The sequence below is a fragment of the Miscanthus floridulus genome, chromosome 13 (genome assembly GCF_019320115.1).
Source record: "Miscanthus floridulus cultivar M001 chromosome 13, ASM1932011v1, whole genome shotgun sequence".
NCBI lineage: Eukaryota > Viridiplantae > Streptophyta > Magnoliopsida > Poales > Poaceae > Miscanthus > Miscanthus floridulus.
This window is the reverse complement of record NC_089592.1, coordinates 6,324,555-6,352,009: the sequence shown is the minus strand read 5'-3', so window position 1 is coordinate 6,352,009 and position 27,455 is coordinate 6,324,555. Positions and strand designations below refer to the sequence as shown.

The 27,455-nt window shown below is 47.1% G+C and overlaps 7 protein-coding genes across 10 annotated transcripts; 3 read left to right on the top strand and 4 right to left on the bottom strand.

Annotated features, from left to right (window-relative positions):
- The first annotated feature begins 1,414 nt into the window (after positions 1-1,414).
- On the top strand, positions 1,415-3,278 carry LOC136502192 (small ribosomal subunit protein uS15-like). Its single transcript, XM_066497658.1, has 5 exons — positions 1,415-1,571; positions 1,679-1,751; positions 1,863-2,001; positions 2,087-2,273; positions 3,068-3,278. The coding sequence occupies exons 1-5, from the start codon at positions 1,549-1,551 to the stop codon at positions 3,099-3,101; spliced, it is 456 nt and encodes a 151-aa protein (XP_066353755.1). The 5' UTR covers positions 1,415-1,548; the 3' UTR covers positions 3,102-3,278.
- Positions 3,279-5,610: 2,332 nt separating this feature from the next.
- LOC136502188 (AP3-complex subunit beta-A-like) lies at positions 5,611-11,427 on the bottom strand. Its single transcript, XM_066497654.1, has 11 exons — positions 11,224-11,427; positions 11,066-11,142; positions 10,676-10,922; positions 9,977-10,582; positions 9,276-9,449; positions 8,689-8,815; positions 8,502-8,611; positions 7,562-7,762; positions 6,529-7,496; positions 6,140-6,388; positions 5,611-6,049 (listed from the first exon to the last, which is right to left on the bottom strand). Exons 1-11 carry the CDS (start codon positions 11,425-11,427, stop codon positions 5,707-5,709), a joined length of 3,306 nt encoding a protein of 1,101 aa, XP_066353751.1. The 3' UTR covers positions 5,611-5,706.
- Positions 11,428-12,065: 638 nt separating this feature from the next.
- LOC136502195 (deoxyhypusine synthase-like) lies at positions 12,066-14,949 on the top strand. Of its 3 annotated transcripts, XR_010770444.1 has the most exons (3): positions 12,066-12,312; positions 14,397-14,560; positions 14,811-14,949. XR_010770444.1 is itself a non-coding variant. In XM_066497661.1 (2 exons), exons 1-2 carry the CDS (start codon positions 12,073-12,075, stop codon positions 14,472-14,474), a joined length of 318 nt encoding a protein of 105 aa, XP_066353758.1. In that variant the 5' UTR covers positions 12,066-12,072; the 3' UTR covers positions 14,475-14,605. The 3 variants fall into 3 exon arrangements, 2 of the variants coding, with proteins under 2 accessions (XP_066353758.1, XP_066353759.1); XM_066497661.1 differs by lacking the exon at positions 14,811-14,949 and having other exon boundaries at positions 14,397-14,605; XM_066497662.1 differs by lacking the exon at positions 14,811-14,949 and having other exon boundaries at positions 14,362-14,551.
- A 1,258-nt stretch (positions 14,950-16,207) lies between these two features.
- LOC136499336 (uncharacterized) lies at positions 16,208-16,818 on the bottom strand. The gene is made up of 2 exons (XM_066495026.1): positions 16,783-16,818; positions 16,208-16,534 (listed from the first exon to the last, which is right to left on the bottom strand). The coding sequence occupies exons 1-2, from the start codon at positions 16,816-16,818 to the stop codon at positions 16,208-16,210; spliced, it is 363 nt and encodes a 120-aa protein (XP_066351123.1).
- Positions 16,819-18,051: 1,233 nt separating this feature from the next.
- LOC136502190 (uncharacterized) lies at positions 18,052-22,683 on the bottom strand. Of its 2 annotated transcripts, none has more exons than XM_066497656.1 (2): positions 22,164-22,683; positions 18,052-18,511 (listed from the first exon to the last, which is right to left on the bottom strand). In XM_066497656.1, the coding sequence occupies exons 1-2, from the start codon at positions 22,623-22,625 to the stop codon at positions 18,410-18,412; spliced, it is 564 nt and encodes a 187-aa protein (XP_066353753.1). In that variant the 5' UTR covers positions 22,626-22,683; the 3' UTR covers positions 18,052-18,409. The 2 variants fall into 2 exon arrangements, with proteins under 2 accessions (XP_066353753.1, XP_066353754.1); XM_066497657.1 differs by lacking the exon at positions 18,052-18,511 and adding an exon at positions 20,963-21,090.
- LOC136502193 (small ribosomal subunit protein uS15) lies at positions 18,558-21,040 on the top strand. Its single transcript, XM_066497659.1, has 5 exons — positions 18,558-18,714; positions 18,811-18,883; positions 19,007-19,145; positions 19,392-19,578; positions 20,845-21,040. The coding sequence occupies exons 1-5, from the start codon at positions 18,692-18,694 to the stop codon at positions 20,876-20,878; spliced, it is 456 nt and encodes a 151-aa protein (XP_066353756.1). The 5' UTR covers positions 18,558-18,691; the 3' UTR covers positions 20,879-21,040.
- A 151-nt stretch (positions 22,684-22,834) lies between the features above and the next one.
- On the bottom strand, positions 22,835-27,207 carry LOC136502189 (kinesin-like protein KIN-1). Its single transcript, XM_066497655.1, has 17 exons — positions 27,039-27,207; positions 26,675-26,789; positions 26,183-26,285; positions 26,019-26,062; positions 25,739-25,768; positions 25,519-25,635; positions 25,388-25,413; positions 25,207-25,288; positions 25,039-25,080; positions 24,926-24,959; positions 24,764-24,839; positions 24,188-24,336; positions 24,023-24,084; positions 23,827-23,918; positions 23,636-23,750; positions 23,365-23,544; positions 22,835-23,229 (listed from the first exon to the last, which is right to left on the bottom strand). The coding sequence occupies exons 2-16, from the start codon at positions 26,786-26,788 to the stop codon at positions 23,485-23,487; spliced, it is 1,146 nt and encodes a 381-aa protein (XP_066353752.1). The 5' UTR covers position 26,789; positions 27,039-27,207; the 3' UTR covers positions 22,835-23,229; positions 23,365-23,484.
- Between the last annotated feature and the right edge of the window lie 248 nt (positions 27,208-27,455).

Genomic DNA, 27,455 nt, shown 5'->3' with positions numbered 1-27,455 from the left:
GCTGTTATGTAGGAGTATTTTTTAACTTCATGATTTGTACATGGAGAAGGCAGCATTATGATAATAAGACTTGGTCTCATGCCACTATTGTTGTTAAGATGCTGTTTCAGAACATGAATAGTAATTTCCTGGCTGGAAGTTCTGTCAGTTGTATCTTCCCTCAAAGCCTTTCCTGGTTGTCAAGGTTGCCATTAAGCACCACAATGTACGCGATTAATATACTGCTAAAACGTTGTTTAATTTTTTTGAGCATCTTAAAGGCCTCAAATGAAAAAACTCAGAACTAGAAAGTTGTAGATCGCGTTGAGAGCTACAATTTACATATAAAAAATCATCTTCATTTGAAAATCGTACGAAAAGATATGATTTTTTTCCTAATTTTCACATTATTTGCATGGGAGGGGCAAAATGGTCATTTCCAGATCAACTTAACAGAAAACTAAACAGATTTTGACAGAAATGGCAATGAGGGAAGTGTGAATTATGCCGATGATAGTGAGAGGAGGTAAAATTTTCAATGCACTGAGAGAATTGGCTCTTCTTACTTTGGTTTATGTATACGATGTTACCTGTTACATTGTGTTTTTTAAACAACTGTTACATTGTGTTTTTTTAGAAAAACAATATGATGTAGCCTCCTTTTACATTGATCCTCGTATGCTATGTGCTGTCGGTTTGCTCATGGATGCAGGTTGCTTCCGTTACGTTACGTATAATCCTCCACCTCTGTAAGGTTTTCTTTTCTAGTATACTACTGTACTTGTTAATGGCAAAGTGGAAGTAACTCATGAACTGTCGACTCTTTCCTTTATAAAGCTGACGAAGGAAAAGAAAAAAAAAACGAGTGGAATGAAAAAGATCCATTCTGTTGCACATGCGATGGGAGGTTCCTGTAAATAGACACATCGTTTGTAGAAATCTACCTGTAACATACTCCTAATCCCTATGTTCCAAATAGGGCAATCAGCTTCCACATCCCTATGTTTCGGGTAATTTTTCTCCCCATTTCGATTTGTGGTTCCAAATCAGCGCCGTCAGAACTGAAATAAACACGCGCTGACACGAAGCCTTTCAGCTGAGAAATAATGGCAGGTTTTCCCACCACGAACAGCCGAAGAAAAATTCTTGTTCCAAAAGAATTTTGCAAACCATATCAGATAATCACAAGTACTACAAGCCTATATAGAGCTGAAACAAGCCAATTTCTAAGATGTTTTTTTTTATAAGAGATGTTTTATTTTACCACACAGAAAACAAAGGGGGAAAAATTCCCATCTGAGAAAGCTTCAGAAGGCGCATACCGGGCCGAAATGTCCCGAGCGGATGGGCGAAGCCCAGCAAACGGCCCAGATCGAAACGGCGCAGCCCTAGCGGAAACCCTCAGCGCCGCCGCTCACTATAAGTAGCGCCCCCAAACCCTAGCCGCAGCTCTCTGCTAACGCCGCACGCGACTCCTCTCGCCCTCGCGCCGCCGCCGCCGCCGCCGCTGCCGCTGCAGCAGCAAGCCCCCGTCCCGCCGTCGCCTGAGGTAGATACCAATCCGCCGCCATGGGGCGTATGCACAGCCGCGGGTAAGCCTCTCTCCCTCCTTCCGTCCCCTTCACTCGTTAGAGCTGTTGCTTTCTGGCCCAGTGAATTCCGTGTGTTCTAATGGCGAGTGCGTTGCCCCGTGCTGCAGGAAGGGTATCTCGTCATCGGCGCTGCCGTACAAGAGGACTCCTCCGACCTGGCTCAAGACGGCCACCACCGAGGTGAGTTGTTTGCCCCCGCCCCCCCCCCCCCCCCCCCCCCTCATTCCCGAGTGGTTCGATTCGGGCGATGCGGTTTGTCGATTGACGCGCTCGCATGCTGTGGATTGGCAGGTGGAGGAGATGATTACCAAGGCTGCGAAGAAGGGCCAGATGCCGTCGCAGATCGGCGTCCTGCTCCGTGACCAGCACGGTATCCCGCTCGTCAAGAGCGTCACTGGTAGCAAGATCCTCCGCATCCTCAAGGCCCATGGTGAGAACTTGTGACTCTCCTGCTCGATTCGTATGTGTGGCGTCTAAAGTGTGGTGTGTTGATGCTATCCGATGTATGCGTGTAGGGTTGGCGCCGGAGATCCCTGAGGATCTCTACTTCCTCATTAAGAAGGCGGTGGCGATTAGGAAGCATCTGGAGAGGAACAGGAAGGACAAGGATTCCAAATTCAGGCTCATTCTTGTTGAGAGCAGGATCCACCGCCTTGCCCGCTACTACAAGCGCACCAAGAAGCTCCCACCCACCTGGAAGTAGTAAGTCAATCGGAGTCCATTCCTGCCTGCTCTTGTTATCAGTGACTGAACCATGGAGTTGTGAATTGTTAGTTATCTTGGTGATGTGTTTGCTGAGAGAGTCAATGTGCACCAATTGCTACTTAGGAGCTGTTCTAGACATGTTAGTGGTGTGTGTAGATGCCATGCACTTATTCCAGTCAATTGAAGCCAGATAGACATGCTAGTGGAGTGAAGATTTAGGCTATTGTGACACTTCTATCTGATGGTAATCATGGTGGGCACTTGACAAATCGACAAAATGCTATTTGACTTAATGCTAGACAGGCCTGTTTAGTGTGTTTATGGGTTAGTGGGGATTGACACAATTTTGTTGTCTATTACACTGGTACACTGCTGGTATTCATATTCATTCTGAATACTCCACATTGACAAAGTACAATTTGACTAACTTTGAAATACTATTAGCAGTGAGTGTCCTTGTTCATTGAATATAATTAATGACTACTAGTGCTAGTTTTATATATTTGTAAAATCATTATACATGTGCAATTGTTGAATTCAATAAAGATTAGTGAATTTGCTTGGCTTAAACTAGTATATGTGTTTTATACAAAACTGAAAACCAAGGGATTCAGTCAGTGGTTATACTGTATAGCTGAATAGTCTAAACTTTGCCCATCAGATTAATCCAGTTATCCCACTGTTAAGTTCCTACAGATTTACACATGGCACAACAATTGTTATCTATTTGATCTCCAATTGTTTTGAAACTTCTTGCATATGTCTGACCTTGTTTCCTTGTTTTTGTGCAGTGAGTCAACCACGGCCAGCACTCTGGTGGCCTAAGTGGTATCCTCTGATGGCGTGGTCTTTAGCACCTTTGAATTTGTTCTAGATATGAATTTATGTAATGCTTAATATGTCTGGAGCGGGTTAGATGGACAAGGAACCTCAACTTTTTTATGTTTACTTGGAGGATCCATAAACCATTTTTGGTTTTGCAATTCTGTCTGTTAAACGTAACATGCCTCCATGTTTTGTCGCCTACAGTGAGCGTTTACAGCACCATCATTTAGATTGTTGCTATGGCCGCTGTTGGCCTTGCCCGGCCTGGTGTGGCTGGCTAGTCGCAAGTACCGCCTGACCAGCTATGGCCGCCGCTGGTCTAACCCTGCTTGGTCATGGTTGGCTGCAGGTTGGTCGTAGTTGGCTACAGGTTGTCTGGAACGTGCAGTGGCGCCGCCCGACGGGCTATGGCTGCCGCTAACGTGACGGATGGCGCCTTTAGGATTGACGATATGGATTTAGTAGCTGAGAGAAATTTGATACGTATTTACCACTTCTACTTGCGTGGCGTGCAGCTTGTATTCGAGTCGGCAGGCTCAGATAAAATGACTCGCGTCTTTCTTCTCCGCTCGCGCTGCCCACTCGTCTCTCCCTGCTCCGCACGATGCCCGCCGGCCTCGTGCGCCCCCGCACTGGATGAAGGGGCGCTCGGGACCCGGCCACCACTGAGGCCTCTTCACCGAGGTCGTCCTTGCCGCGTCCAGCGCCGAGGTCGAGACGGCGAGGTGGAGAACGTCGTGGCCCTGGACAGCCGCGTCGAGGTGAAGGGGTGCGATGGCGTGGTGGACGCCGGCGTTGTCGTGCTGCGCTTGGCCCGTGGTACAGGCCGGTCCACAGCGCGCGACGCACTGCCAGGAGGCTCGCCGGCGGCCCGCGCCTCCCCCTCGTCGTCATGGCCTGGCCCCATCTCAGCTGCCCCGCGCGCCGTAGCGGCTGTCGCAGGAGACCGACGTGTACATCTTTGGCGTGCTTGTCCTGGAGGCGCTGACTGGCAAGGCGCCGGCGCCTGACGCGCACATGAAGGGCGCGGCGGTCACGGGCTCACGGCGATGAGCCTGGGCCTCCCGGTGGGTGCGGTCCGTGGAGCGGGAGGAGTGGACCACGGAGGTGTTCAACGTGGAGCTGCTCCGGTACAGGGACATCGAGGAGGAGATGGTGGCGCTCGCGTGCGTGGCGCCGCGGCCAGAGCAGCGACCCTCCATGGGCGACGTGGTGAGGATGATCGAGAACGTGCTGGAGCAGTCCCCAGCGGCCGAGGAGGACAGGGGCGTCTCGATGACGTTGCCGTCCATCGGCATCACCACGGAGCGTGCCGTTCGGCTTGCCGTCGGGGGCGCTCACCTGGTAGCAGACGTGCCGCAGCCCCGCGTCGTCTCTGGCTCTTCCTCCTCCGGCCGCCGCCATCATGGACCAGCGCGGCCACCGCCCGCTCGCGGAGGTCCCCGTCGCCGCCGCCGCCGTTGTCGAGCAGCGCCGCCACCATGGAGACCGCCGCGGCCGCGGAGGGCGCCGGCAGCGCGAGCGCGGAGCACCCCAGGCCCAGCTCATCCAGCGTGGGGTCGCACGAGGCCGGCGGGCGTCACGCGGTGCAGAGAGAGAATGGGAGGGAGAGACGAGTCACGAGTGGGCCGCGCGGGGGAGAAGAAAGACACCAGGGCAAGGGCGGTCATTTTAGCCCGAGCCTGCTGACCAGTGACTCGGATCGAAGCATAGACTGACGTGCTGCTGTGCTACACGAGTACAAGTGGTAAATACATATCAAATTTTTTTCTTTGCTGTTAAATTCATATCGTCCATTAAATTTGTATCGTCAATCCTAAAACTGCTATATCAGGAGCCGTCATCCATTGTAATTGTAAAATGTTGAATATCTCTGATCCCGCCTGACAGGACCTGCGGCTAGTTATGGCCGGTTAGGTGCAGTGGGTTGAATCAATTCCCTCTGTCCTTATTCAGCCTGTTCGCTTGCTCGTAAACGATCATAAATTTTCAGCTGGGAACAGTGTTTTTCTCTCACACCAAACCAGCCAGCAGTAAATAATCCACGATCGTTTACGGCCTCCCGAACAGGCCGATTATCAGTTGGTTTTTTTGTTTTCGTGCCACAAGTTTAACTAGACTTATAAAAAGTATATGCAATATTTATATCTTCAAATAAATTTATTAAAAAACTAGATTAAAAGATATATCTAATGATATCAGGTATGTATCATAAATATTAATATTTTTTATATAAATTTAATCAAAGTCATTTCTCAGGAAGCGAGAACGACGTATATTCAGTGACGGAGGGAGTATGCGCGAGGAAGACCGAGCTGCCACCAAGAAACCTTCATGTGGAACCGTTTCTTTAGGAGCAAGAAAAGATATTAGAAACGGTGGGAGAAAACCAACAAATATATACTCTACTTTTTTTCAGCAAGTTGCAAATAAAACTCATTCATTTATCAATTCCTTTTTTTGGAACTATTGGAGATGCTATTATTCAACAAATCAAACAGTCACGCGCTTGCCAAATACCCTTTGTATTTGCTGATAATGTACAATTTACAGCATCCACATGATATCTTAAACTGAATGCTCAAGAAGCTAAAAAGTTGGCACCTCAATCTATGATCGCCACAACTCTGTTTAGGAGGTTCAGGGCAAATACCGTATCTTCTGAGTTCACCTTCACAGTAAGATCCAGTGGACCTAAGGCACGCCCTTCCGCAAGGATGGTAATCAGGCAAGGTTTTGAAGTGCTCAGGATCTCACTGCTGAATCTCCAACACAAGCCAGAGGCGTCATCGACACTGAAGGTTACTGGCATATCCATTGAGACAAGGTGAACATTAGCATTGCTCAGTATCTTTGAAGCAACACTCTGGGCCACCTGAAGGTTCTTATCGCTGTGCTCTGCACTGTCCTCGTGCTCTAGCTTCTGAAGATGATCTTTGAAGGTGCACCTGTAGCAATTTTCATCAGATTAGTTCTAGTGCATATTGTCGATAGGTGCGAACCTAACTTGGAATCAAACAAGATTGAACTTCACTGACCTCCTAGCATACTCGAACATTTCCCTCAATTGGTTTTCCTTGCATAGGAAAGTATTTAGGTCCATGGGTAGTGGCCGAACAAAATAAGCAATGTCAGGATGAAGTTTTGCTGGATGCCTTTTCCCATTGCAAAGCACAGACAGCTTTAGAGGCAAGAGATGGTGATGAAAATGGACCTGAAGAACCATCTTTGCCATTTGTTGTGGATCCAACGAATGTATCTCTTCCACAGGAATGATAGTAGGGACACTGTAAAAATAATTTATCCGCAGACACGTAATATAAGCCAACAAAGATTAATAAACCAACAAAACAATTGCATCATAAGCATCTGCCTGTATAAATGTTGTCATGGAAGTAACTGAAACACAAATGAAGATGATACATACCCCGAAGATCCTTCTGATGTTTGTTCTATAGAATCCACACTGCTAGAAGCCTCTTCAGATTCAATGGTTATATCTGTTAGCTGCTGTGTAGTGACATTCTCAAAATATAAGTCTACACATACTAGCAAGCGTGATCTGGGCAAAACCTCAGATGAGAAGGCATATAGAACACTTAAGCCATTACTGCCAGATGAGTCTAACAATGTGTGCAATTTAGGTTTTCGCTCAAAGTCGCGGTTTGTAAAAGAAACTCTGGCAGATGATGTCTGTGTCAAATTCTGAACAACTGGCTCAGCAGGAGCGTCATCAAGCCATGATTCCATGGCTGACTTAGACATCAACTCAGTCAAATCAGTAGAGATGAGATCTGCCAAATTTTCCTCAGTATTTTGACCTGTCTGGCCTTGCTGTATACTAGCATCATATATCTGTACCAGTGGAGCATCCTGGTTATCTTCTTGATCCTGATGGGATTCAACAGTATCCCTGTCCGATAGGCCAGCACCTTCACTCTCCGAATCATAAACAGAGCTGCTCTCATATGTTGAAGTTCCAGATTCAGCATCAGAGTTATTACTTCCAGAAAGTTTGGACTTGCCTCTGGTTGCTCCCGAGACATTATGGTTTAATTCCATACTTTGAGGCTTTGGAAGTGGTGCGTAACCAGGGGCTGCATGAAGAACAACCTGCGAAAGGGAACCTGGAAGATATATGCGATAGTTGCTTGCTGAATGAGATGCTGGCTGCAGCTTCCCATTAAATATATGATCAGCTAGCTCTTTATAGATATCACCATTGTGAGGTTCATGTGAGGGACCTTGGTGAGTCATGTAGCACGGCAAAAGTCTTGATAGTAAACCAGCACGATCACGAACATCATAATTCAAGTCACATGTAGCCAACTCAATGACATACGCAACTATCCTTTTGAATTCTTCCATGTGTTCTTCTGTACAGCGCATTATAACCTGACAAAAAGTAAAGCTATTACCAATCTCCAGATAAGATATTGGAATGTTAATTTAGGATATACCTTGGCAGAAGAATTTAGGATTTGAAGCTTTGTTTCCACGACTTCAGCAGCGAAGGACCACGCAAGATACTTAAGAACAGGAGGAACTATCTTTGTAGTGAGATCTCCCATGAAGCTATACTCTCCAAACACCCAAATGATCAAGGATCGTGCTGCAGGCTCCTTGATTTTATCCAAACTGCGAACCAAGCGGACAATTACCTGCATAGAAATAGTTTAATGAAGATGCAAGGTCACAACATCAAGAAGGAAGAGAAACAGATATCTTCTGTAAAAGAATTAGTGAGGGTACCGGATCAATTGCCAAGTTGGAAGAAATGCATCTAAACAATAGCAGAAAGGGTAATTTATATACTTCATATATTCTTGCATACAATATAAAATATATGATTGAACATTACAGCATACCCGTAAAAATGATACAAAAAAAAAGCATTTTAATTCTGATGCTTTGACATTTACAGGTCCTTCACACTGGAGTAGGTTAGTTATCGATTATCACCAACAGATAACTATAACTAAAAGCAGTTGTTGACTTCTTGTTCACACTTCACACAAGGTGATCTAGGAACTGAAGCATCAGTTTGTACCATAAAACCAAGATAACAGACACCTCTTAGGACGTTTTATTGGATGAGCATGAAAAGGACAGCTAAAATGCAGGAGTCAAATGGGACATGGGAGGGGCAAGTTCCCAAGTCCCAATGATGGATGGTACATTCAAATAGTCAAGAGGCTAAAAGAATCAGATAAGCTCTCATGAAGGAAGAAGCAGATCAGACACTTTGTTTCCTAAAAGTTTAAAATGAAAAGCAAAAAGAACCAACAGCCTGGGTCAAACTTGGGTTTAGCTGGCATGTGAAAAGTACTGTTTTGGTCAAGAAAAACAAGTAGCAGATTACAAGATTCGAGTCTTGATATATAAAAGACTAAATAATACCTTTTCATGGGATATTGGATCCATTTTCACTATTGCTTTGATTGACAAGATTGCTTGAACCAAAACAGCATCTTCTCCATCTAAGTGAACTGAGTTACTAATAAATGATTCTGTAATGTGACCAAGATAAAATATTAATTCCAAGAAGAATGGTTTACACAAAATATGCATACATGAAGATTATTACCATAAAATACAAGTGTCAAAAGTCCCTCAAGGCAAGCGGTGGCAATAGAGGGAAGTTTCTGGGCACACAATGCAATAGCTGCAACGGTATCTGCAACAAATTTCCTATCTGGATCTTTAATGTAATCCTGGCAGCAAGAGAACACAATGCCACAAACATGAATTAACAAAATGACAAATAAGTAGTCACTTTTCTCCGAAATTGAAATTCTTCACCAAATTGCAGGTGGACAATAATACTTAAATCTTGCTAATTTGACTATAAGTTGCATTTGACTCTAGGCAAGGAGGAGCTGTTCCTGGATTATCCTTGAGAGTGCATTTTAAAGAACTCAACATTGAGCACACAGAGCAACAAATAATTTTGGAACCATGCATGAATCCTAGACAGAGTGAAATATCATGTCTTTAAAGTAGATACAATGGCATAATGTCATTACATGATCTCAAGATTTAGCAAACATTTAGCTATAGATTTCATGTTAGATGTAAAAACAACTTTTTTTAAGGAAAAGTCGTACATAAAACATTGCAATTTCCAAAGAGAACTCAGAAGATATAGTGTCCATTGCAGCTACAAGCAATTACCTGAAATTCTTCAAAAATGGCTGGAATAGATGGCTCTGTGGCAATAGTGGCCAGTATTTCAAGCTTCAAAGCCCTCGTCTGGTACGGATCTGAAGCGTTTACAAAGAAGTCCTCATAAAACGGGGCAAACAATGATGGCATCGTCTTGGCAAAAACTAATATGTTGCCAAGCATCTGCAAGAGCAAAATAATAGGAAAGCTCAAGTCAAAGTGAGAAATTGCATGATTTTTTTTAAAAAAAACTCTTGTATCAACCAAGAAAGAATCTGGTTTTCAATCCTCAGGGGAGAAATTCGATTGACAAGTTCAATTTTAAAATTTGTACCTTCATCTAATACAAAGTTGCATTTGGTCGTCTGTGCCAAATTCAATTCTTTTTTGTAACAGAAACAGAAGGTGACCATTGAAAGAGAAAATCATGGAGAAATTACAGGTAGTCTTTAGCCCTTTGGGGGGAATGTGAACACAAGGCCATAAGTTGACTTTGAACCGAGGTTCTTTGTTATGCAAAAGCAAGAGTAGAACTTCAAATGGTTCGATCAAGAATTAACTAATATGAATAAAGCAAAGTCCTATTAACACTTTAACAGAATATGCCTCTAAAAATTGTACGAGTACTCTGCCAACAGTTGTTCTTGGCACCATAACTGTGCTTAGATGAAATCAAGAGTATGAAAACAAAAGAGTAAGTATCTAAGTACCACATATGCTGCATCAGGAGATGACCGTAGAGTAAACAAAATTGGGCCAACAATTCTCTTCACGTCCCCAATAGGAGCCATGATCCAATGCACGCTTGCTGCTGCAAGTACAACTCCACTATTTCGACTCCATAGAAGAGGCGATGTACATTTCAAAAGAATTGCGACATCATCATTGCTGTTTGTGGTGACAGACGAAAATTTCAAACTATTGCCTTCTCTATCAGAGGGACCTGAACATTGTTCGATGTAGTGCCGGAACAGCATGATGCTTGATATAGTATCTGAAACCCCGTTGCTGATAGAATCAGGTTGGGTGGGCACTCTAGCGACAGCATCTGAATCTGTAACGCTCTGAGTCTCCGTCGGTAAATCTGAAGCAAAGAGTAAAGAATCCTTGACCAAGCCATGTCTGGCTATTACATAGCGCAAGAGGATATCAATGAGGACGATCTGAGTCCATTCCTCGATATCTGGGAGTGTCTCACATAGCCTTCGGAAATGTTTTGATACTAACGGTAAACAACTTGGACAGACTGACTTAAATGCAACAGCAGCAGCTCCGACTACTCCAGGGGAATTGTCGTTGAACAAGATGTCCACAATCTGCAACAACATCATCAACAGGTCAGGCTTGAGATACGTGTATGGTATGCAGAGTTGCTGCATAAAGAAGGGGCGGAGTTATACTAGACAAACCTCCTCCAAAGCCGTACTTTCATCTGGAAGCAAGTCGCACAGCTTACAAAGTGCATAGGCAGCACATTTCCTTACATATGCAGACGGATCCCTGGCACATTTCTTGATAGCAACCAATACAAGCGGAGCAACAACATGTAGTCTGATGCCAGCCATAGTGCGCAGGGCCCAAGCCCTCACCAGTGGGTTTATATCCGATAAATCCTTCTGGAAAATGTTAATAGAAAGAAGGGCTTCGTTTTGGCGCCTGAAGTGAATTCATTGAGAGGATTTTCAAGAAGTGAAAATGAGTTAGTATTATCACTGAACTGTAGTACTAGTTAGGAGTGTTACTGAGCAAGCACATGCACAGGACATGATGATTATGGAAGAGGCGGCGGCTTGGCTTACTTGTCGGCGTAGTGGAGGAGGTAGAGGTAGACGAGCTTCTTGACCTCGAGCGACTGCGACGCCACATTCTTGACGACCTGCCCGCATTTGTGGTTTTGTTCAGAAGAAAGTAAAACAGCAAGAGTCGAGGATCAGGGAAGAACAATAAGAAGGGTGACCTGCGGGAAGAGGTGTGCGACGTCGACGCCCTGGGCGATGAGGGCGAGGAGGCGCTTGAGGGCGTCGACCTTGTCGGCGTCGAAGCGGGAGTCGAGGAGCTCGGGGATGGAGGCGTCGTAGGGGTCATCGTAGAGGTGCGCGTCGGTGCCCATCCGCCCCACCACCCACGAGGCCGCCGCGCCGCTCGCCTGAAGTCCGAACATCCTCTTCCTGCGGGGCGGGCGGATCTGGATCTCGCCGGCGTTGGCGTGTTTGTCGGCCGGGGCCCGCCGGAGGAGGGGGAGAAAACGAACCAGATAGGCCTGGGCCACAATAGCAGTGTCTCAGCCTTTTTACTGCTCTGGTTGCCTGTGGGCTGTGGGCTGTGGTCTGTGGGCCGTGGTCTGGGCCGTGGGCCTATTATAACGTGAAAGGAGTTTTTCCCCATCACGGTCCGCTAGTCAGTTCCCTCCCTCCACCGCCTAGCCGCCGTCGGGCTCCTCCTCCGGGCCAGAGCTGCTCCTCCCCGCACTCGTCCTTCGTCCCGCCGCTCCTCCTCCCCGCGACGCCGTCGGGCCCACCTCCTCCGGACGCCGTCGTCGGGTTCCGGCTCCGACGGCCTGACGCGTGCGAGCGAGGTGTGGGCGGCACCGGCGGCCCGACGTGTGGAAGGCGAGCGCGTCTCCGGGCTGAGGACACCGAAGGCCGAGCGCACAGGAGGGCAGTAGCCTGCAGCGGCGTGTGGAGCTCTTTTCTCGGCACAACCCACCCCTCCCGACGGGATAGAATCGGTGGGATTCAAACGGCACCGAAGTGAAAGCGAGGCTACTGTCTCACGGCTGCGGCGGTTCGGGCTCCAGACTCCAGAGATGGCTTGCGCGGGAGACAGCGGCGGCGGCGGCGTGGTTTACGACGTGGAGGCGCTGGAGAGCGTGCGCTCCATCGTGCTGAAGCCGTCGGAGTCGCTCGACGAGTCGCGATTCACAAGGATCACCGGCGCCGACTTCAACGACCCGGGCCTCGGGCTCGAGGGGCTGCTCGCCTCGCTTTCGTACACGGGGTTCCAGGCATCGAACCTCGGCGACGCCATCGACGTCGTCAACCAGATGGTACGGCACCCGCTGCTCTGCTTTGTTTTTCTTTCAGGAGGGCGAGCTTGCGCTTGGGGGCACTGTAGCAAACTAGCGAAGAAGATAGGTTCATGCGATTTTGTGCGATGGGAGGTCTGTTGTAGCGTGTTGTTAATTCTCGGCAAATTAATGTTTAGAGGCCTGCAATTCAAATTAGGGGAGGGGGATTTTTTTTTAAAAAAAATAAGAACAAGTGAAATGTATAGTTGACATCAGAAACCATATATAGTCAATTTGATTGTCGATTTAGCAAAATCATACCAAAAATTACCTAATAAGACTCGGTGGAAATGATTGGGGATTGAAGAAACAACCTGTAGGAATCTAGTGGATTCTGTCAAGTAGACATTTGTAGCTGGACTTTCGTTTGGATTAAGCTAGTACCTATATGACATATTGACATAGCACAATATTGCCTCAACATATTTATTCATTTTTCAGTTTTCTCCAATTTTCTGCTTGTCGGGTTCATAAACCCGGGATCCCTCGGGGACCGGCTTTCACGCCCGGGCTCGGCCCAGGAAAACAACATGTAGTTCATGGGCTAGTCCAAGAGTCTAAAACACAACGGGCCGGAAGGGCAATCCGGTCGCCGACCGGAAGGTCTACCCAAAAGAACAAGCGCCCGCTCGTCAACTTCTTCGGCCCACCTCTCCGACCGGAGCACTTGCTTCAGGCACCAGTCGTCTCCAAGTGGTCTCTTCAATCGAAAGGCCTGGCCAAAAACGCTACTTCCTACTCCGACCCCGCGACCGGGGCTCGTGGGAACCCTGCTCATCGCTCTTCTCCGACCGGCGCACTCAGAGCCGACTGGTGCCATCCGACCGGGGGCGCCCCGTTTGGTAGGAACTAGAAGACGTGCGGGGAAAGGCAAGGCAAGGCTCACAAGTCAAAACCACTGTACCAGGGACCATACCCTGCGCAAAACAATACTCTGTAGCCACCATCTCCCCCTACAATATTGTAGGGGCCGCTAAAACTCCCATACGGTAAGCCCTCCGCATGTCTCTGGACATCGATCGCGGTATGAGCACCAGGATTTGCTGTACCGGGTGAACATAGCGCAGCTCCTCACATGCCACTAGGCATCAAATAGTATTTGCAGGTACCGGCGTCCATCCTTCCTGAAGAAGATAGCAGAAGATAGCACGACCTCCCATACGCATCTAACATTCTACATCGACATCAACAGTGTTAGGGGTGGCTTAGAAACATCCGTACTCTCTCCCTCTCACTTGTAAAGTCACCCCTTCATCTATAAAAAGGGGATGCGCTCCCTCCAACGGAGGGAGATCGACTTCTTCAAGTTCAAACTCACTAGATCGATAGCTCACAACCCCTCAAGCACACGCTTGGACTTCTAGCTCATAGCGGAGTTCCGGTCGCCCTCGGCCCTTCCGGTCGGACCCGACCGGGCCTCTTGAACACCCCTCCTTTCTCCTTCTTGTTTGTAACCCCACTACAGACTTCGAGCACCTGGGCTCAGGAATAAAGTCACCGACCGACCCCGACTAGACATAGGGCACGTTGCCCGAACCAGTATAAATCCTGTGTCATTGAGTGCTAGGCCACCTCCGATCACAACGTACAACAAAACTATAAATATTCACTAGTTGGTCACTTTCTGCACGGACACTACTATCATTTGCATGGTTCTGATATTTGCTATGCTTGGCTGAACTAAAGTTAGGCCCTGTTTGGAATGAAGGATTTCCACGGGAATTTTGAGGGAACAAATTCCATAGGAAAGGAATCACGTTGGAGCGTTTGGATTGAAGGAATGCGAGTTACGTTCCGCAGGAAAGGGAGTAGCTGATGTGCAAAACGCAGGAAATAAAACATCCACTGCGATCCAAGGGAAACGATCATCGTTGGCTCTCACTGACCTATATTTGCCTTACATGTTACAATTCCTATGTTGTAAATTCCTGTGTTCCAAACAGCCTAAATTTTCTGTTCCTGTGTTTTAAAATCCCGTAGTTTTTCACTTTTCATCATACCTTATTCCTGTGTTTTTTCTTATTCCAGTGTTTTGGATTCCTTCATTCCAAACACGCTCTTAGATTGGAGGTTGTCACATGAGAAGCCCGGTGAAGATTGTGATGAAGCTGAACTTGACCCTAAATATAGAGAATCTGTGAAATGCAAGATATTTCTGGGCTTCACTTCAAACCTTGTGTCGTCTGGCATCCGGGATATAATCTGTTTTCTAGCTCAGCGTCACATGGTAAATTCTCTTACTTCTGTATCACAAGTGCAAATTTGGACTGAAAAGAAGTTTCAATGTCCCTCTTTAAAGTGGTCTGCTTGGAGCATGCCTAGAAATATCTGTTCCTAACATTACCAAATGCATTGAGCTCTAGTGTTCTAATGTTAACTTTTTCATTGAAAAATTATGTTCTTTTGGAGGATGTTATTGTTACAACTGCTGGGGGTATAGAGGGGGATCTCATTAAATGCCTTGCACCAACTTACAGAGGTGATTTTTCATTACCTGGAGCACTACTGCGGTCAAAAGGACTGAACCGGATAGGAAATCTGTTGGTGCCCAATGATAACTACTGCAAGTTTGAGAACTGGATCATGCCATTCTTTGACCTGATGCTACTGGAACAATCTACTGAGGTGAACATTCCTGCTGGGATAAAGCTACATAATATTTCTTCTGGCTTAAACAAAGCTACCTGCTAAACATGGTTGTCATTTGCCATATACAATGGCTATTTGATACTAGAAGTGGAATATGATCTACTGAGGTGAACATTCCTGCTGGGATAAAGCTACATAATATTTCTTCTGGCTTAAACAAAGCTACCTGCTAAACATGGTTGTCATTTGCCATATACAATGGCTATTTGATACTAGAAGTGGAATATGAATATGCTTTTTTCTTGCAACCTGTAAAATAGTTCTTATAGAAGGGTCTGGACGTTTCTACTGTCACTAAGAAGGCAACAAGCATGAAGAAAAGCCTAACATGAAATCGATCTACAATATGGGTTCAAAAGTTCTTCAAAACTATTTGTCTAGCATGTCACACTAAATATTCTAAAAAGATTCAAAAACTATCCTGGCATTTTCATGACCTTGCTTGCATAGCTTCTTTTTTTACCGACATTATACTTTTTCCTGGCCTTTAGAGTGATGATGATGACATTTTTTTCTCTTTCTTCTAGCAGTATGCGTATGAACTTGAACAGCCAGACAAGTGAGATCTTGCCAAACTAAATGTATGAAGTATGAGCTATTAGTTTCTGCAAAAGTTGCTGAATATCCATACAGATAATGATGGGATAAGTCTCATGTGTGGGCTGGTCTTTGTGGGGCTATGCTGGTCACATGGTTCTTGTGGCTGCATGGTCTATTTTTATGACAGCATCTTAGACTAGAAGACAACATTTTAGAGGACAACAGCTTACACTAGCATATTAGACTAGCATCTTGACATATGTTTGGCTGGCTAGCAGCCTATAAATATGTATCCCCAACCCCTCAGGTTTGCATGTCATTTGGAAATAAACCAGAAAATTGCCCCAACTCCTAGTGTCATCCTCTCTCGATAAGAGTAAGAATTCTGCTTCTACCAAGAGAGAATTCAGCGACTAACAACTGGTATCAAAGCCGTACTATCCTGTAGCCTTAGCATCTCCTGCCCATCTCCTTTCCCAGCCGCACAACAAACCTCAGCTAGGAGCAACAGCAGCTCCGGCCGCTCCTGCTCACTCCTCTCCCTCTGTGCAGACGAGCAGCAGCTCATCTGAAGCAGCCCTCTCCCCACGCAGCAGCCCCTCGTAGCGCGTCATGTCCGCAGGGCAGTCTCAACGCTCGGTCGTCTCGAGCACGCGGCGTCGGCAGGAGGCCGAACTTGCCGCGGCTAAGGAACGCGATGCGAGCCGGCGGCGGCAGAGACCGCTGCGGCGGCGGCAAGGGCGTCGAGGCTGGCAGCGGCCAGAGCGGAGGCGGAAGCAGCGGCGACATCAGATGCAGCGCGTGCGGCAGCAACAGAGGTCGAGGCCCTGCGCGGCAGCATCAGCAGCTCCGTTTCTGCTGAAGACAGCGCCGACGCGGACCTCGAGTTGTTGGGGAGGGAGGCAGCCCCGACAGGCGTGGACGCGCCGGTGGCGCTCCTGGAGGAGGCACGCACAGCGACGGTGGCGGACGGGTCGATGGAGAGCGCGGCCTTCACAGGCAGCGTGGCTCTCTCTCCCCGGATCGATACCGTGGTTACCACGGGCTCCAGGCTGTCGTCAGGGACGTCGGCCCCAGCGGTGGGTGGCCTACCCTCACCAAGACCAACTACGTCGAGTGGGCTGCGGTGATGAGGGTAAAGCTCCAGGTGCGGCACATGTGGGAGGCAGTCCGGTACGACGACGTCGACTACGACCTAGATCGACGGGCGTTGGATGCCCTCATCGCTGCAGTCCCGCCCGAGATGCAGTTCTCGCTTACCAACAAGCGGACTGCCAAGGAGGCCTGGGACGCCATCGCTGCGGCACGCATCGACAGCAACCACACCTGCAAGTCCACACTGCAGGCACTTCGCAAGGAGTGGGAGAACCTGGCCTTCAAGCCAGGTGAGGACGTTGATGACTTCGCTCTCCGTCTCAACACTCTGTTGCAGAAGATGGTGCAGTTCGGCGATGACACCTACGGCGAGGAGAGAGCTGCCGAAAAGCTCTTCCGCTGCGTCTCCGAGAAGTACAAGCAGATAGCTCGCTCGATCGAGTCTCTACTGGATCTCTCCACGATGTCGATCGAGGAGGCGATAGGTTGCCTCAAGGTCGTCGACAGCGATGAGCCACAGTCCCTCTCGGGGCCCATCACCACTGGCAGGAAGCTCCTTCTCACTCGGGAGCAGTGGCTTGCCAGCCAAGGTGACCGGAAGAAGGGGGAGCCTTCTTCCGCAACAGGCGGCCGCAAGCATGGCAAGCTGCGCAGAGACGCCCAGGCTAGGGCGCGGAGGACGTGCTGAGGGTGATGCCCGTGGAGGCGCCCAAGGCGGCGCCGCCGGTAGGCACAAGCCAGCACGAGACGACGCCTGCCGCAACTACGGCCAGTTTGGCCATTGGGCCAAGGACTGTCGACAGCCACGACACGGTCAGGCTCACGTCGCACAGGCGAAGGAGGAGCCGGCTCTGTTCATGGCACATGCAAGCATCGAGCTACCTCCAGCGGCATTGGCCGCAGCGGCTCTCCTCCACCTTGACGAGCCAAAAGCACACGCCCTCCTCGGCGACGGCTCCGGCAACGACAAGAGTGACGGGTGGTGCCTCGACACCGGCGCCACCCATCACATGACCGGTCGACGGGGGTTCTTCACCGAGCTTGACTCTAGCGTCCGAGGCTCCGTCAAGTTTGGGGATGCCTCCGGCGTGGAGATCAAGGGCGTCGGCTCCGTCATCTTCACCGTCTGGTGAGCACAGGCTGCTCACCGGAGTCTACTACATCCCCGCGTTGAGGAACTTCATCATCAGCTTGGGACATAGCTTCAGTCGATATAGAGGTGATGGCAATACAGCTACAACAGAAGACTGCTATAGCTTCATCAGTTGATATAGAGGTGATTGGCAATAAAGCTACAACATAAGACTGTTTTTTGTTTTGTTTTTTTTATTAATGGATGGGGGTAAATGAACACACGAGGAAATAGAACATATTTACAGATAGAGATGAGTGAGTCGTTGCAGTTAGCAAAGAATTGAAGAAATATGTCGGGCATCATCAGTCTTCAAAAGGTTAACACTGTGAAGTAAAGACCAGCAGCTTTGATTGCACAAAGAATTGCAGCAGCATGGTTATTAGCACCCAACGGCCAATGGAGCTAGCTCTGATCACCGCGTCAAAAATTTGCAGAGTAACATTCCAACACATATTATTTGCCCCAGAGGGTTTGAACACGTCACAAACACATCGAAAGTTTTTGCAAAGCAAACGAAGTAGTAGGCATAATAAATGGATTCAGATCCGAATACGAATAGTAAGTTAGGGTTTGGGCGCGCACGGTTTCGCACAGCAGGAAGGGAAGGCCAAGGGGAGGGCGTACCTGGCGGTGCTCGTCGCCGGCGAAGGGGCCGAATTAGTGCGGCAGAGACGACCTCGTGCGCACGCTGGGGGAGTGGGGGTAATGGAAGAAGACGACCGACGGCCCAGAAGCGTTTTTGCAGTGATAAGCGCATATCTGCAAATAATAGTATACATAAGGGTCCAAGTGAAAATTCTCTCAGATAAGTTGAATAGGATCCAAAACCCTAACTCCATCCGTCCCCCTCTTCTCGCACTCGCGCCTCTATCCCAATCGCGCCGCCGCCGCTGCAAGCGCCAGCTCGCCGTCGCCCGAACCAAACACACCAACGCCGCAATGGGGCGTATGCACAGCCGCGGGTAACCCTTCCGCCCTCGTAATCGTAGCACTTGTGCTATTGCTTCTAGTCTAGTGGATCTGTGTGCTAATGGCGGCTGCGTGGCTCCGTGACGCAGGAAGGGTATCTCGTCGTCGGCGCTGCCGTACAAGAGGACGCCGCCGACCTGGCTCAAGACCGCGGCCTCCGACGTGAGAGCCTTCTCCTCTCTCCCTCGACCCCATTCCATTCGGGCGTCATCTGCTTCCGTTATTGTTGGGGTTGCTGATTTGGTTGGTTGATGTGTGTGTGTGTCGTTGGTTCTCGTCTGGTAGGTGGAGGAGATGATCACTAAGGCGGCGAAGAAGGGTCAGATGCCGTCGCAGATCGGCGTCCTGCTCCGTGACCAGCACGGTATCCCCCTTGTCAAGAGCGTCACCGGCAGCAAGATCCTACGCATCCTTAAGGCTCATGGTGAGAATTACATCCCAATCGTTCGATTCACTTGTTGGCAGTGGCGGAGCTTGAGGTATAGGGAGTGTGAGGGTGGCAAATTTAAAGCTTCATCAGCAAAATATACTAAGATACTGAAGCATCCTTTATAGAATTGCAAAATGAGGACGGGCCATCTCCCACTGTGGCCCTAAAGAAGCTCCACCTCGTCGGCTTGTTGGTATTTTGTGGTTTGTGATGTATTCATGTTTTCATGTGCTTCTGTAGGGCTGGCGCCAGAAATCCCAGAGGATCTGTACTTCCTCATCAAGAAGGCGGTGGCGATAAGGAAGCACCTTGAGAGGAACAGGAAGGATAAAGACTCCAAATTCAGGCTCATTCTTGTTGAGAGCAGAATCCACCGCCTTGCTCGCTACTACAAGCGCACAAAGAAGCTTCCACCCACCTGGAAGTAGTAAGTCACTCGAACCCATGCATTGTAGTTTGTTGCTTGTTGGTACTAGCATGATTACTGAAGTATGTGGTATTAGCTTAGTTGACTTGGTAATCATTGATCTGTTGTGCCTGGCGATTACTACATTGGAGCTGTAGTATTGTAGTAATTTCTTTATGTCAGAGTATTGTTGATTGTTTCAGATGCTACTGATTCTTTGCTACCTAAGCATGTAACCGTGATGTGAATACAATTCAGTGTGTGAAACTCGATATTATAAACGATGATTGATATTGTAGATGATTAGAGCCATGGATTTGTGCTGCAAGTAATTGTGAAGCAGCTGAATTGGGTAGTCTTTGATAAAGAACACTCTTATTTGAAATGCATTTGTGAGCTATATTTCACGCGGTATTGTTCATATAGCTAGCTGTAGTATGTTCATCTGGTGCAATTTCATAAAGCATGTAGATTCATTGGCATTTTAGGGTTCTATTTGGCAGAGATCTATCCCCCACTCCATGAATTTGAGGACTCGCTATGTTGAGGATGCTTCGGTATGCCGTATTCCATTTTGGACTAAATGTAGAGACTTAAACTGTAATCTGCCGCTGCCCCTCTCTCTCACTCACGGGTGGACAGCAGAAGTCAGCCCTGCTGTCCCATCTAGTCACTGTAGCAGCATGGCAATAGGTCATGTCTGTGTACTAGGATTAGATATGAGTAGTTGGGGGTTGGAGTACTTGCCAACCACCCGTGTACCTGGCAAGATACAGTAGAGTTGTATATATTCTAACCAAAGGCAATGGAATAGAGTAGTTCAGTTCGCCACATTTAGAAGCAGAGTTCGACCGGCCAGCGCTGGTGCTTGTGCTGCGTGTGTGTGCTCTGTTCTCAACTCCTCCTCAACCTCTAGCCTAGTGTGAGTGCGAGAGTGCGCCGGTGAGCCGATTGCTCACTCGTGCGAGAGATCTCGGGCCAACATAAACCACTTTATTTTACCGTGCATACTCCATATCTGATGCACCGCTGAAAGCTGGAGGCTTGCCAAACATGGTGCTAGTGTGCAGTGTTTGTCACCTTGAGATTACAATAGCAATGTTATGAAAATCTGACCCGTGTAACCAAATGAATTGTCATCAACATTTAGTTGTATTTAAGGCAGTACATGGGTCAATTCCCCATAGTTCTTGTGTTGTGCTGTGTTTTTTTTTTCTGTTATGTGGCATGCTATTTGGACGATCATACACTTCTACTTTGTAGCTGACAATTCTTGCTCTACTGCAGTGAGTCAACCACCGCAAGCACTCTGGTGGCCTAAGTGAGGAGCTCAACATCAGGTGCTTGAAGCTGGGGCCAACCTTGGAATCATTTTTATGTACCGTTTTATGAGTTTGGAGTGAACTAGAGATCGTGAATGTCCTGTGGAAGATGCCATAAACCCTTTTGGTTACATAGAACTGCCTGTTGTTAACTTTTGCTACTCGGCATCCAGATTTTGCTACTAATTCCAGTCTCAGCATCGCGTGAAATCTGCGAGGCGTAAATGACTTGTAGTGTTAGCATTAAAATACACACCAAAAGGAACTGGTAAAAGACTAGAAGGTATTGTATGCAACCCAAAGAGTTAACATCATCATTTGTACACAACACAAGCAAGCAGCCTCTACTCACAATGTAACTACTATACTAGTCCATCATAAAAAGAATCTGCACCAAGTTCATCCATCCCGTCAAACAGTACCAGCTAATACAGTATCATCAGAAAGATGTCAAGAGCATGGTTTTATTGAAAATTCTGCTTGTTTTGTTCGTCTAATGAGTTCATTGGGTTGACCAATGAAGAGGAATTGGCAAATGCAGCAGTGCTGATGCACTTAGTGTCCAGGCCTATCGTGTCAAGTACAACTGTACAAGTCGGTTCAGAACAAGAGAAAATTTTGTATTTGGCCCTAAAAATAATGCTCCTTTCTTATTAGACATTGAAACTGAAAATCTTTCATATATGTCCTGAACTCGAATTTTTCTTTCCTATTTGACACTTCCGTCAGTTTGGGTTGTTAACGGTGTCAAGTCCTATGTGAAAAGTCCGTTTTACCCCTAGAGTTTTTACTAGTCCTGGCATTCCATAGTTAATATTGCTATCTTTTGGTTAATATTGCTATCTTTTATGAAACATTACAGTTTAAGATAAAAACATTAATAAAAGATAGCAATATTAACCATGGAATGCCAGGACTAGTAAAAAACTCTAGGGGTAAAATGGACTTTTCACATAGGACTTACACCGTTAACAATCCAAACTGACGGAAGTGTCAAATATGAAAGAAAAACTCGAGTTTAGGACATATAGGAAAGATTTTCAGTTTCGATGTCAAATAAGAAAGGAGCATTATTTTTAAGGCCAAATACAAAATTTTTCTCAGAACAACCATTCAGAAGTATCGGACTTGCTGATGCGTCATTTTGGCAAGGTACTGTACATGCACAAGCATCTTAATGTAGTGTGGGAACCCGTTGTTGATTGGTTCACAGTAAAAAATGGATAGGCGTAAGCTCAACTGGGGATTATCCTGCGGGGTGCTGTCGCATAGCACACTGCATACCTCGACGGAGAGGACGGTGCCGTGGGGCGTGAAGAGCTCGAGCAGGTCCTGGACGTCGCAGCGGCGCGGGAGGTTGCACACAAACAGCTCCCGCGGGCGCGGCCACTGCCGGGCCAACCCGCTAAGGTCCTCGCCGGCGTCCGCGCCCAAGTCCTCCCCGCGCGCCGCGCCGTTGCCGCCCGCCCACTCCTGCTCATCCTCCGCCTCGTCACTAAAGCCCGCCTCCGCATCCGACCACCCACGCTCCTCCTCCTCCTCTTCTACGGTTTCAAAAAGTGGAGGCGGTGGCGGTACGGAGCTTGCCCTCGCCTTCGGGCCGAGACGGGCGGCCCCCAGCCCGACGCTCGCGGCTCTGCGGGTGAAGAGGGCGGGGAGAGGCGGCGGGAGCCGGCGGAAGTGCGGAGGTCTGGGGAGGTGGAGGATGGCGTTGCAATGATAGACGGAGGCGGTGGCTGTGGCCATGGTGATGGTGGATAGGGAGGGAGGAGCGGGGGATTGGGGCGGGAGGTGGAAGAGGAGGGACAGGAGGCGGGACGGGCTGTGCGAGCTTTCGTGCCAGGGAGGAGACGAACGGCTGGATGCTGAGCCACGTGTGCATCCTGCCCAACAGACGAACCGATGAGCGTTCCAGAGAAAAACCGATACAATACAAGTTCAAGAAAAAATTGCTCAAAAACAAAACATACTCCTAGGCATTTTCCAGCACAAAAATCTCAAATTTAACGAGAAATATCTGATACACATGTCATAGCAAAATCAGTATTTCTCGCCGCATTACAAACAGACTGAACCTCCAAGGATCTGTACTGCAAGTATACTGTACACCACCATGGTCTATTATATGCCCAAGTGTATGACATGGTTCTTCACAGGACAATGGGCATTGGCTCTGTCGTCAGTCTGGTACAAACCCAAAGGGCCGGAGGAGGACCGCCGCCACGAAATCAAGCAGAGCACGGCTCCCGGCAGCTCCGGCGGCGTTGGCAGCCGCAGCAAGCTGGGCCTGAGCGGTCATCTCCTGCGCGACTTGGAGGCTGCGCCTTAGCTTCTCGTTCTCGTCCGTGAGCTGCAACGCGTAGTCAGGGTTAGAACACATTGGTGTCCCGGCAGGCAGCCTGATTATTCACAAGGCGGGCAACTTGCTCGAGATTCAAGAACAGCAATAACGGACAGAATGGAGGTTTGGACGTTTTGGCACTACCTCTTCCACAGTTTCTTTGAGCTCCTCCACAGCTTGCATCAGCAACGAGATCTCCTCGCTTGCAGTGTCCCGGCACGACGAGTCAAAGTCCGCGACGGAATTGGGATCGAAGATGATGCCTTACTGCACGAACAGTTCCTCCAGCAAATCCACATCATCCTCCTTCAGGCTCAACCTTAGCTGAACACAAGTTTTGGTTCAGAGTAAGATGCTGACAAACAGGAAATGTAGGCTAAATAAAATCAATCGCCTCGGGTTCATTGCTACAGACCTTGCTCAGTATCCTGTCGCGCAGATCGTCTTCATCATGAGTCTCGATGGTGGGCTTCTTGGTGTTATCCACTGCCTCAGGGATCAATTTGGGAGAAGCCTTTATGAGCTTTGTCCTGAAAGGGTATTTATCAAAGAGAGCAATGAATTACGGCAGCGCAGTACAAGTGTGAGACTGATTGACTGTCATGCCTGGTTCCAAAGCGAAGCGTAGACAGACTCTCTGGTGCATTTGATGGGCTGGGAGAACAGCAGCACAGCAACGCCGCTCTTGAGTTGCCACCCTGCAAGCAAGCAGTAGCGTTTAGACAAGGCCACATGGTATTGAAATCCTGAATATACTTCTCTTCAAAAATAAAAAAACGAGCTGGAGAAACTTTAGACTAACCAACGCATCTTGAAGAATGCGTGTAAGTTTTGAGTCACGGAAAGGCACATGATTCTGTTTACCTGGAGGTTAAAGAATATGGCAGGTTAAGCTAATCACAAACACATGGCAGGTTAACTTTTTTATTGAGTTTGTTCCTTCCAAAAAGGATCCTTTTCTCCTCACCTGTCGTTAAGGCATTGATGACATTTCCTAGAGCTGAGAGGGATTTGTTGATTGTCTTTGCCTCATCAAGAACACGTCCTTCAGCACCAGTTTTCTCAACTTTCTCAGAACCAGCCAAGTCAACAAGTATAATCTTCCCTGATGTTACCCTGTAAGGGTAAGAAGCAATTATGAAATGCAGACAATAGCATAATTTTCTTCATAACTGCAGTAACATGAGTCTATGAAACTATGTTTGCTTTGCAATATCAGAGTCAACCATCTGAGAAGAGAAATCTAGCAAGAAAGAAGAATTGCATTTGCACAGGAAACATTGCATATTTAGCAAGAATGGGGACTAGCTTAATACAGCCTTGATTAATAGCATATGAAATCAAATATTGAAGGTTATAAATGGGCTTAAAAATAACATGATACATGAATTAACTTGAAAACCTATCCAATTTTGGCATGTTGCAAAGGTTGTGAATGGTCTGTGGGAACGATCTGCCCATGATGCAGAATACAACATGAACATCCGTTTTTGTCCCATTAATAAATTCACATAGAGCTATGTAACTCTAATGTTTGGCATACCTCTCATCTGAAGTGGATCCATATTGTACTGAGAAAATGTATAAGCAGTGACTTCTACTGCTAGCTAGGTTCATCTCTGTTTACATTAAGGATGGCATACCATATCAAATTTAAAATAACTATTTCAGGACTCTAGAATCTAGATTGACAAAAAGAGGATACGTGTTTCCCCAACAGCTCTGTTGGCAATTCCTTGCTGTAATTTAGACAGGTAAACGCTAAATTTTGTACCTGCTTATAGAAAGGCACTCCAAATAAAGCTCAAGAAGACTTACAGAAAGGTTTTCTAATGCATCTGAACTGTTCAGGATGGATATCTGCAGGGATAATTGAACAGATACCAGATATCAAAGTGATAGCATCAAGGTCCTGATGACAAGTACTTCTTTCTGAATATCACAGAAAAATAGAATGAAAGGAAGGCATGCGTTCTTCATTCTGACCTCGGTTGCTCCAGAAATGTAAATTCCTTGGGTTTTACTTTCCTTGATCTGCAGGTTGTCTTTGGACAAGTCAAGAAGGTCCCTGAGATAAGAACAGATAAAAGTTGATCCTCTCCATAGCAGCACTACAAAAACCATTTATAAAGAGGAAAGCATGAGAAATTCTCTACCAAATACTCACCTAACTTTTTCCAAATATATCTCCACCTGAGACATGGTAAATCAACTTATTTTACTATTAAGCAAACCTAAAAACTTAAGGAAAAAAACAAGCAATGTGGATTCTAAATCGGCATGAGGATAGTATGTTACCATTGACAGCTTCACAGTCCACGTGCTTGCTGATGATCCTAAACATACAAAAAGCTCATCCACAACTTGCTGTACTAGTCCAGTTTTCTGTTCATTGCAATGCAAGATGCTTGGCCCCTATGTTATTACATTCAAAATTACATAAATGTGTAAGGTCAAGACTGAAGACACACGATCAGTAATTATCCTATAAATTAAAGCTCAAGGACATTTAATTTACCTCCATGCTATACGTCTTTCCCGCCCCAGTCTAGACACATGCAAATGCAAATTTGAAATAAATGTCAGTATGGTTAAAAGTTGATCGCTAAGATATTGATCATAGGTGCTCTGTAAATTACGACTGTCTACAGTAAATTGGAAAGTTGCAATACAACAAGCATTGCTTTGGGGGAAAAAAATAAGTGGATACACATATACATCATGTGCAGTAAAACAAGTGTACAACTGTCAACTGGTCAATCAGGGTACAGAGTGTATGTGTATGAAGCAATAGATACCTGACCATAAGTAATTATAGTCCCATTTATTCCATTGATGGCATCTGTTTCCAGAATATGGAAAATGGCTATTAGATAATCTAGTTATGATAAAAGCATAGTGATAAGAAACAGCTTTGACTATCTTGAAGAACAAATCTAGAAGGAAACAGAAAAAACAAAACCTGAAACAATGGGCACTGCAAGGAAGTTGTAGACATCAGACTGTTGCGCATCTTCATAGAACACCTTGTCAAAACTGAATATGACATCTTCTTCCCTCTCATCCTAATTCAAGAGTTTGCCAATACATTAGAAGCAAAAGCATTGAAATGTCACTCACACCAATAAGATCACAGGGAAAATGATGATGAATCCAGCTAACACAGAACAAACAGAGTGTGTGTTTGATCCTCAGTTCACTAGATCCTGATTCCGCTCTTGCTCATAGTCCCTACTCCCTACAGCATAATTGTGTAGGGCGATGCTTAAACAGGTTAATGTTCAGAAGGGCGTGGTCACGAGAACTGTCAACCAATTCAGTAAATTGATTGATCTAGAAAGTTGCGTTGTGCAATACAGGAACAGAACAGTGAATCCCACCAGAAACATCACCACATGCATTTTATCCGTGAAAGGTAAAGGAAGCAGCAGGCTGAAGAGGGTCCAGTCCAGACCTTGAAAACAAAAGACTCCGAGTCCAGTTTCTTGAAGTAGACCTTGTCACCATTGGCCTTCCTCTCCTTGTGACTCAGCGGTCTGAACCGCACGCACACGCTCACATTGGACATCCTGTCAGTCGAACAGGTGTTAAATTCTAGTAGAACAATGAACAAGTTCTGTTCCTCACATCGGACATCCTTGAAACAAAGCAAAGCCTTAAGCAGGGGCGGACCCAGAAATGGACATGGGTTAGTACGCATAATACTTGTATACACTTGCAATTAGATTCAGATACGAATTCAAATAGCCAAATAGCTTAAGTCTAGGGTTCGGGTGTTCGGTTCGCACAGCAGGAAGGAAGAGAAGGGATGAGCATGCCTGGTGGGTGCTCGTCGCCACGAAGTGCCCGACGAAGACCTGGGTACCTAGCGTAGGGCGGCGGCGGCGGTCGCCCAGGTGTCGGCACGAGAGACGGCGCGCTCGCACGAGGGGGAGCGGGAGCCGGGAGAAGAAAAGCACTGAAAACGCACGGGCCTTTTTAGGCCGGCCTGGCCCGACAAAATTTGATATTTAACCTAAGTTCACAAAACTCTCTCGATTTAACATCTAATTCGTAAGCCTTTACAAATTTGACCCTGAACACGTGAATTGTTGTGATATTAGGGATTTCTTTCATTTTCTATTTTTAATAATGTCTTCACACTACTCAGGCCATGGGAAAGACTAGAATACCCCTCCATCGAAAAAAAACCCTGGAGGGCCGGCGCAGGCATGTCCCCGGCCGGCGGAGGGCGG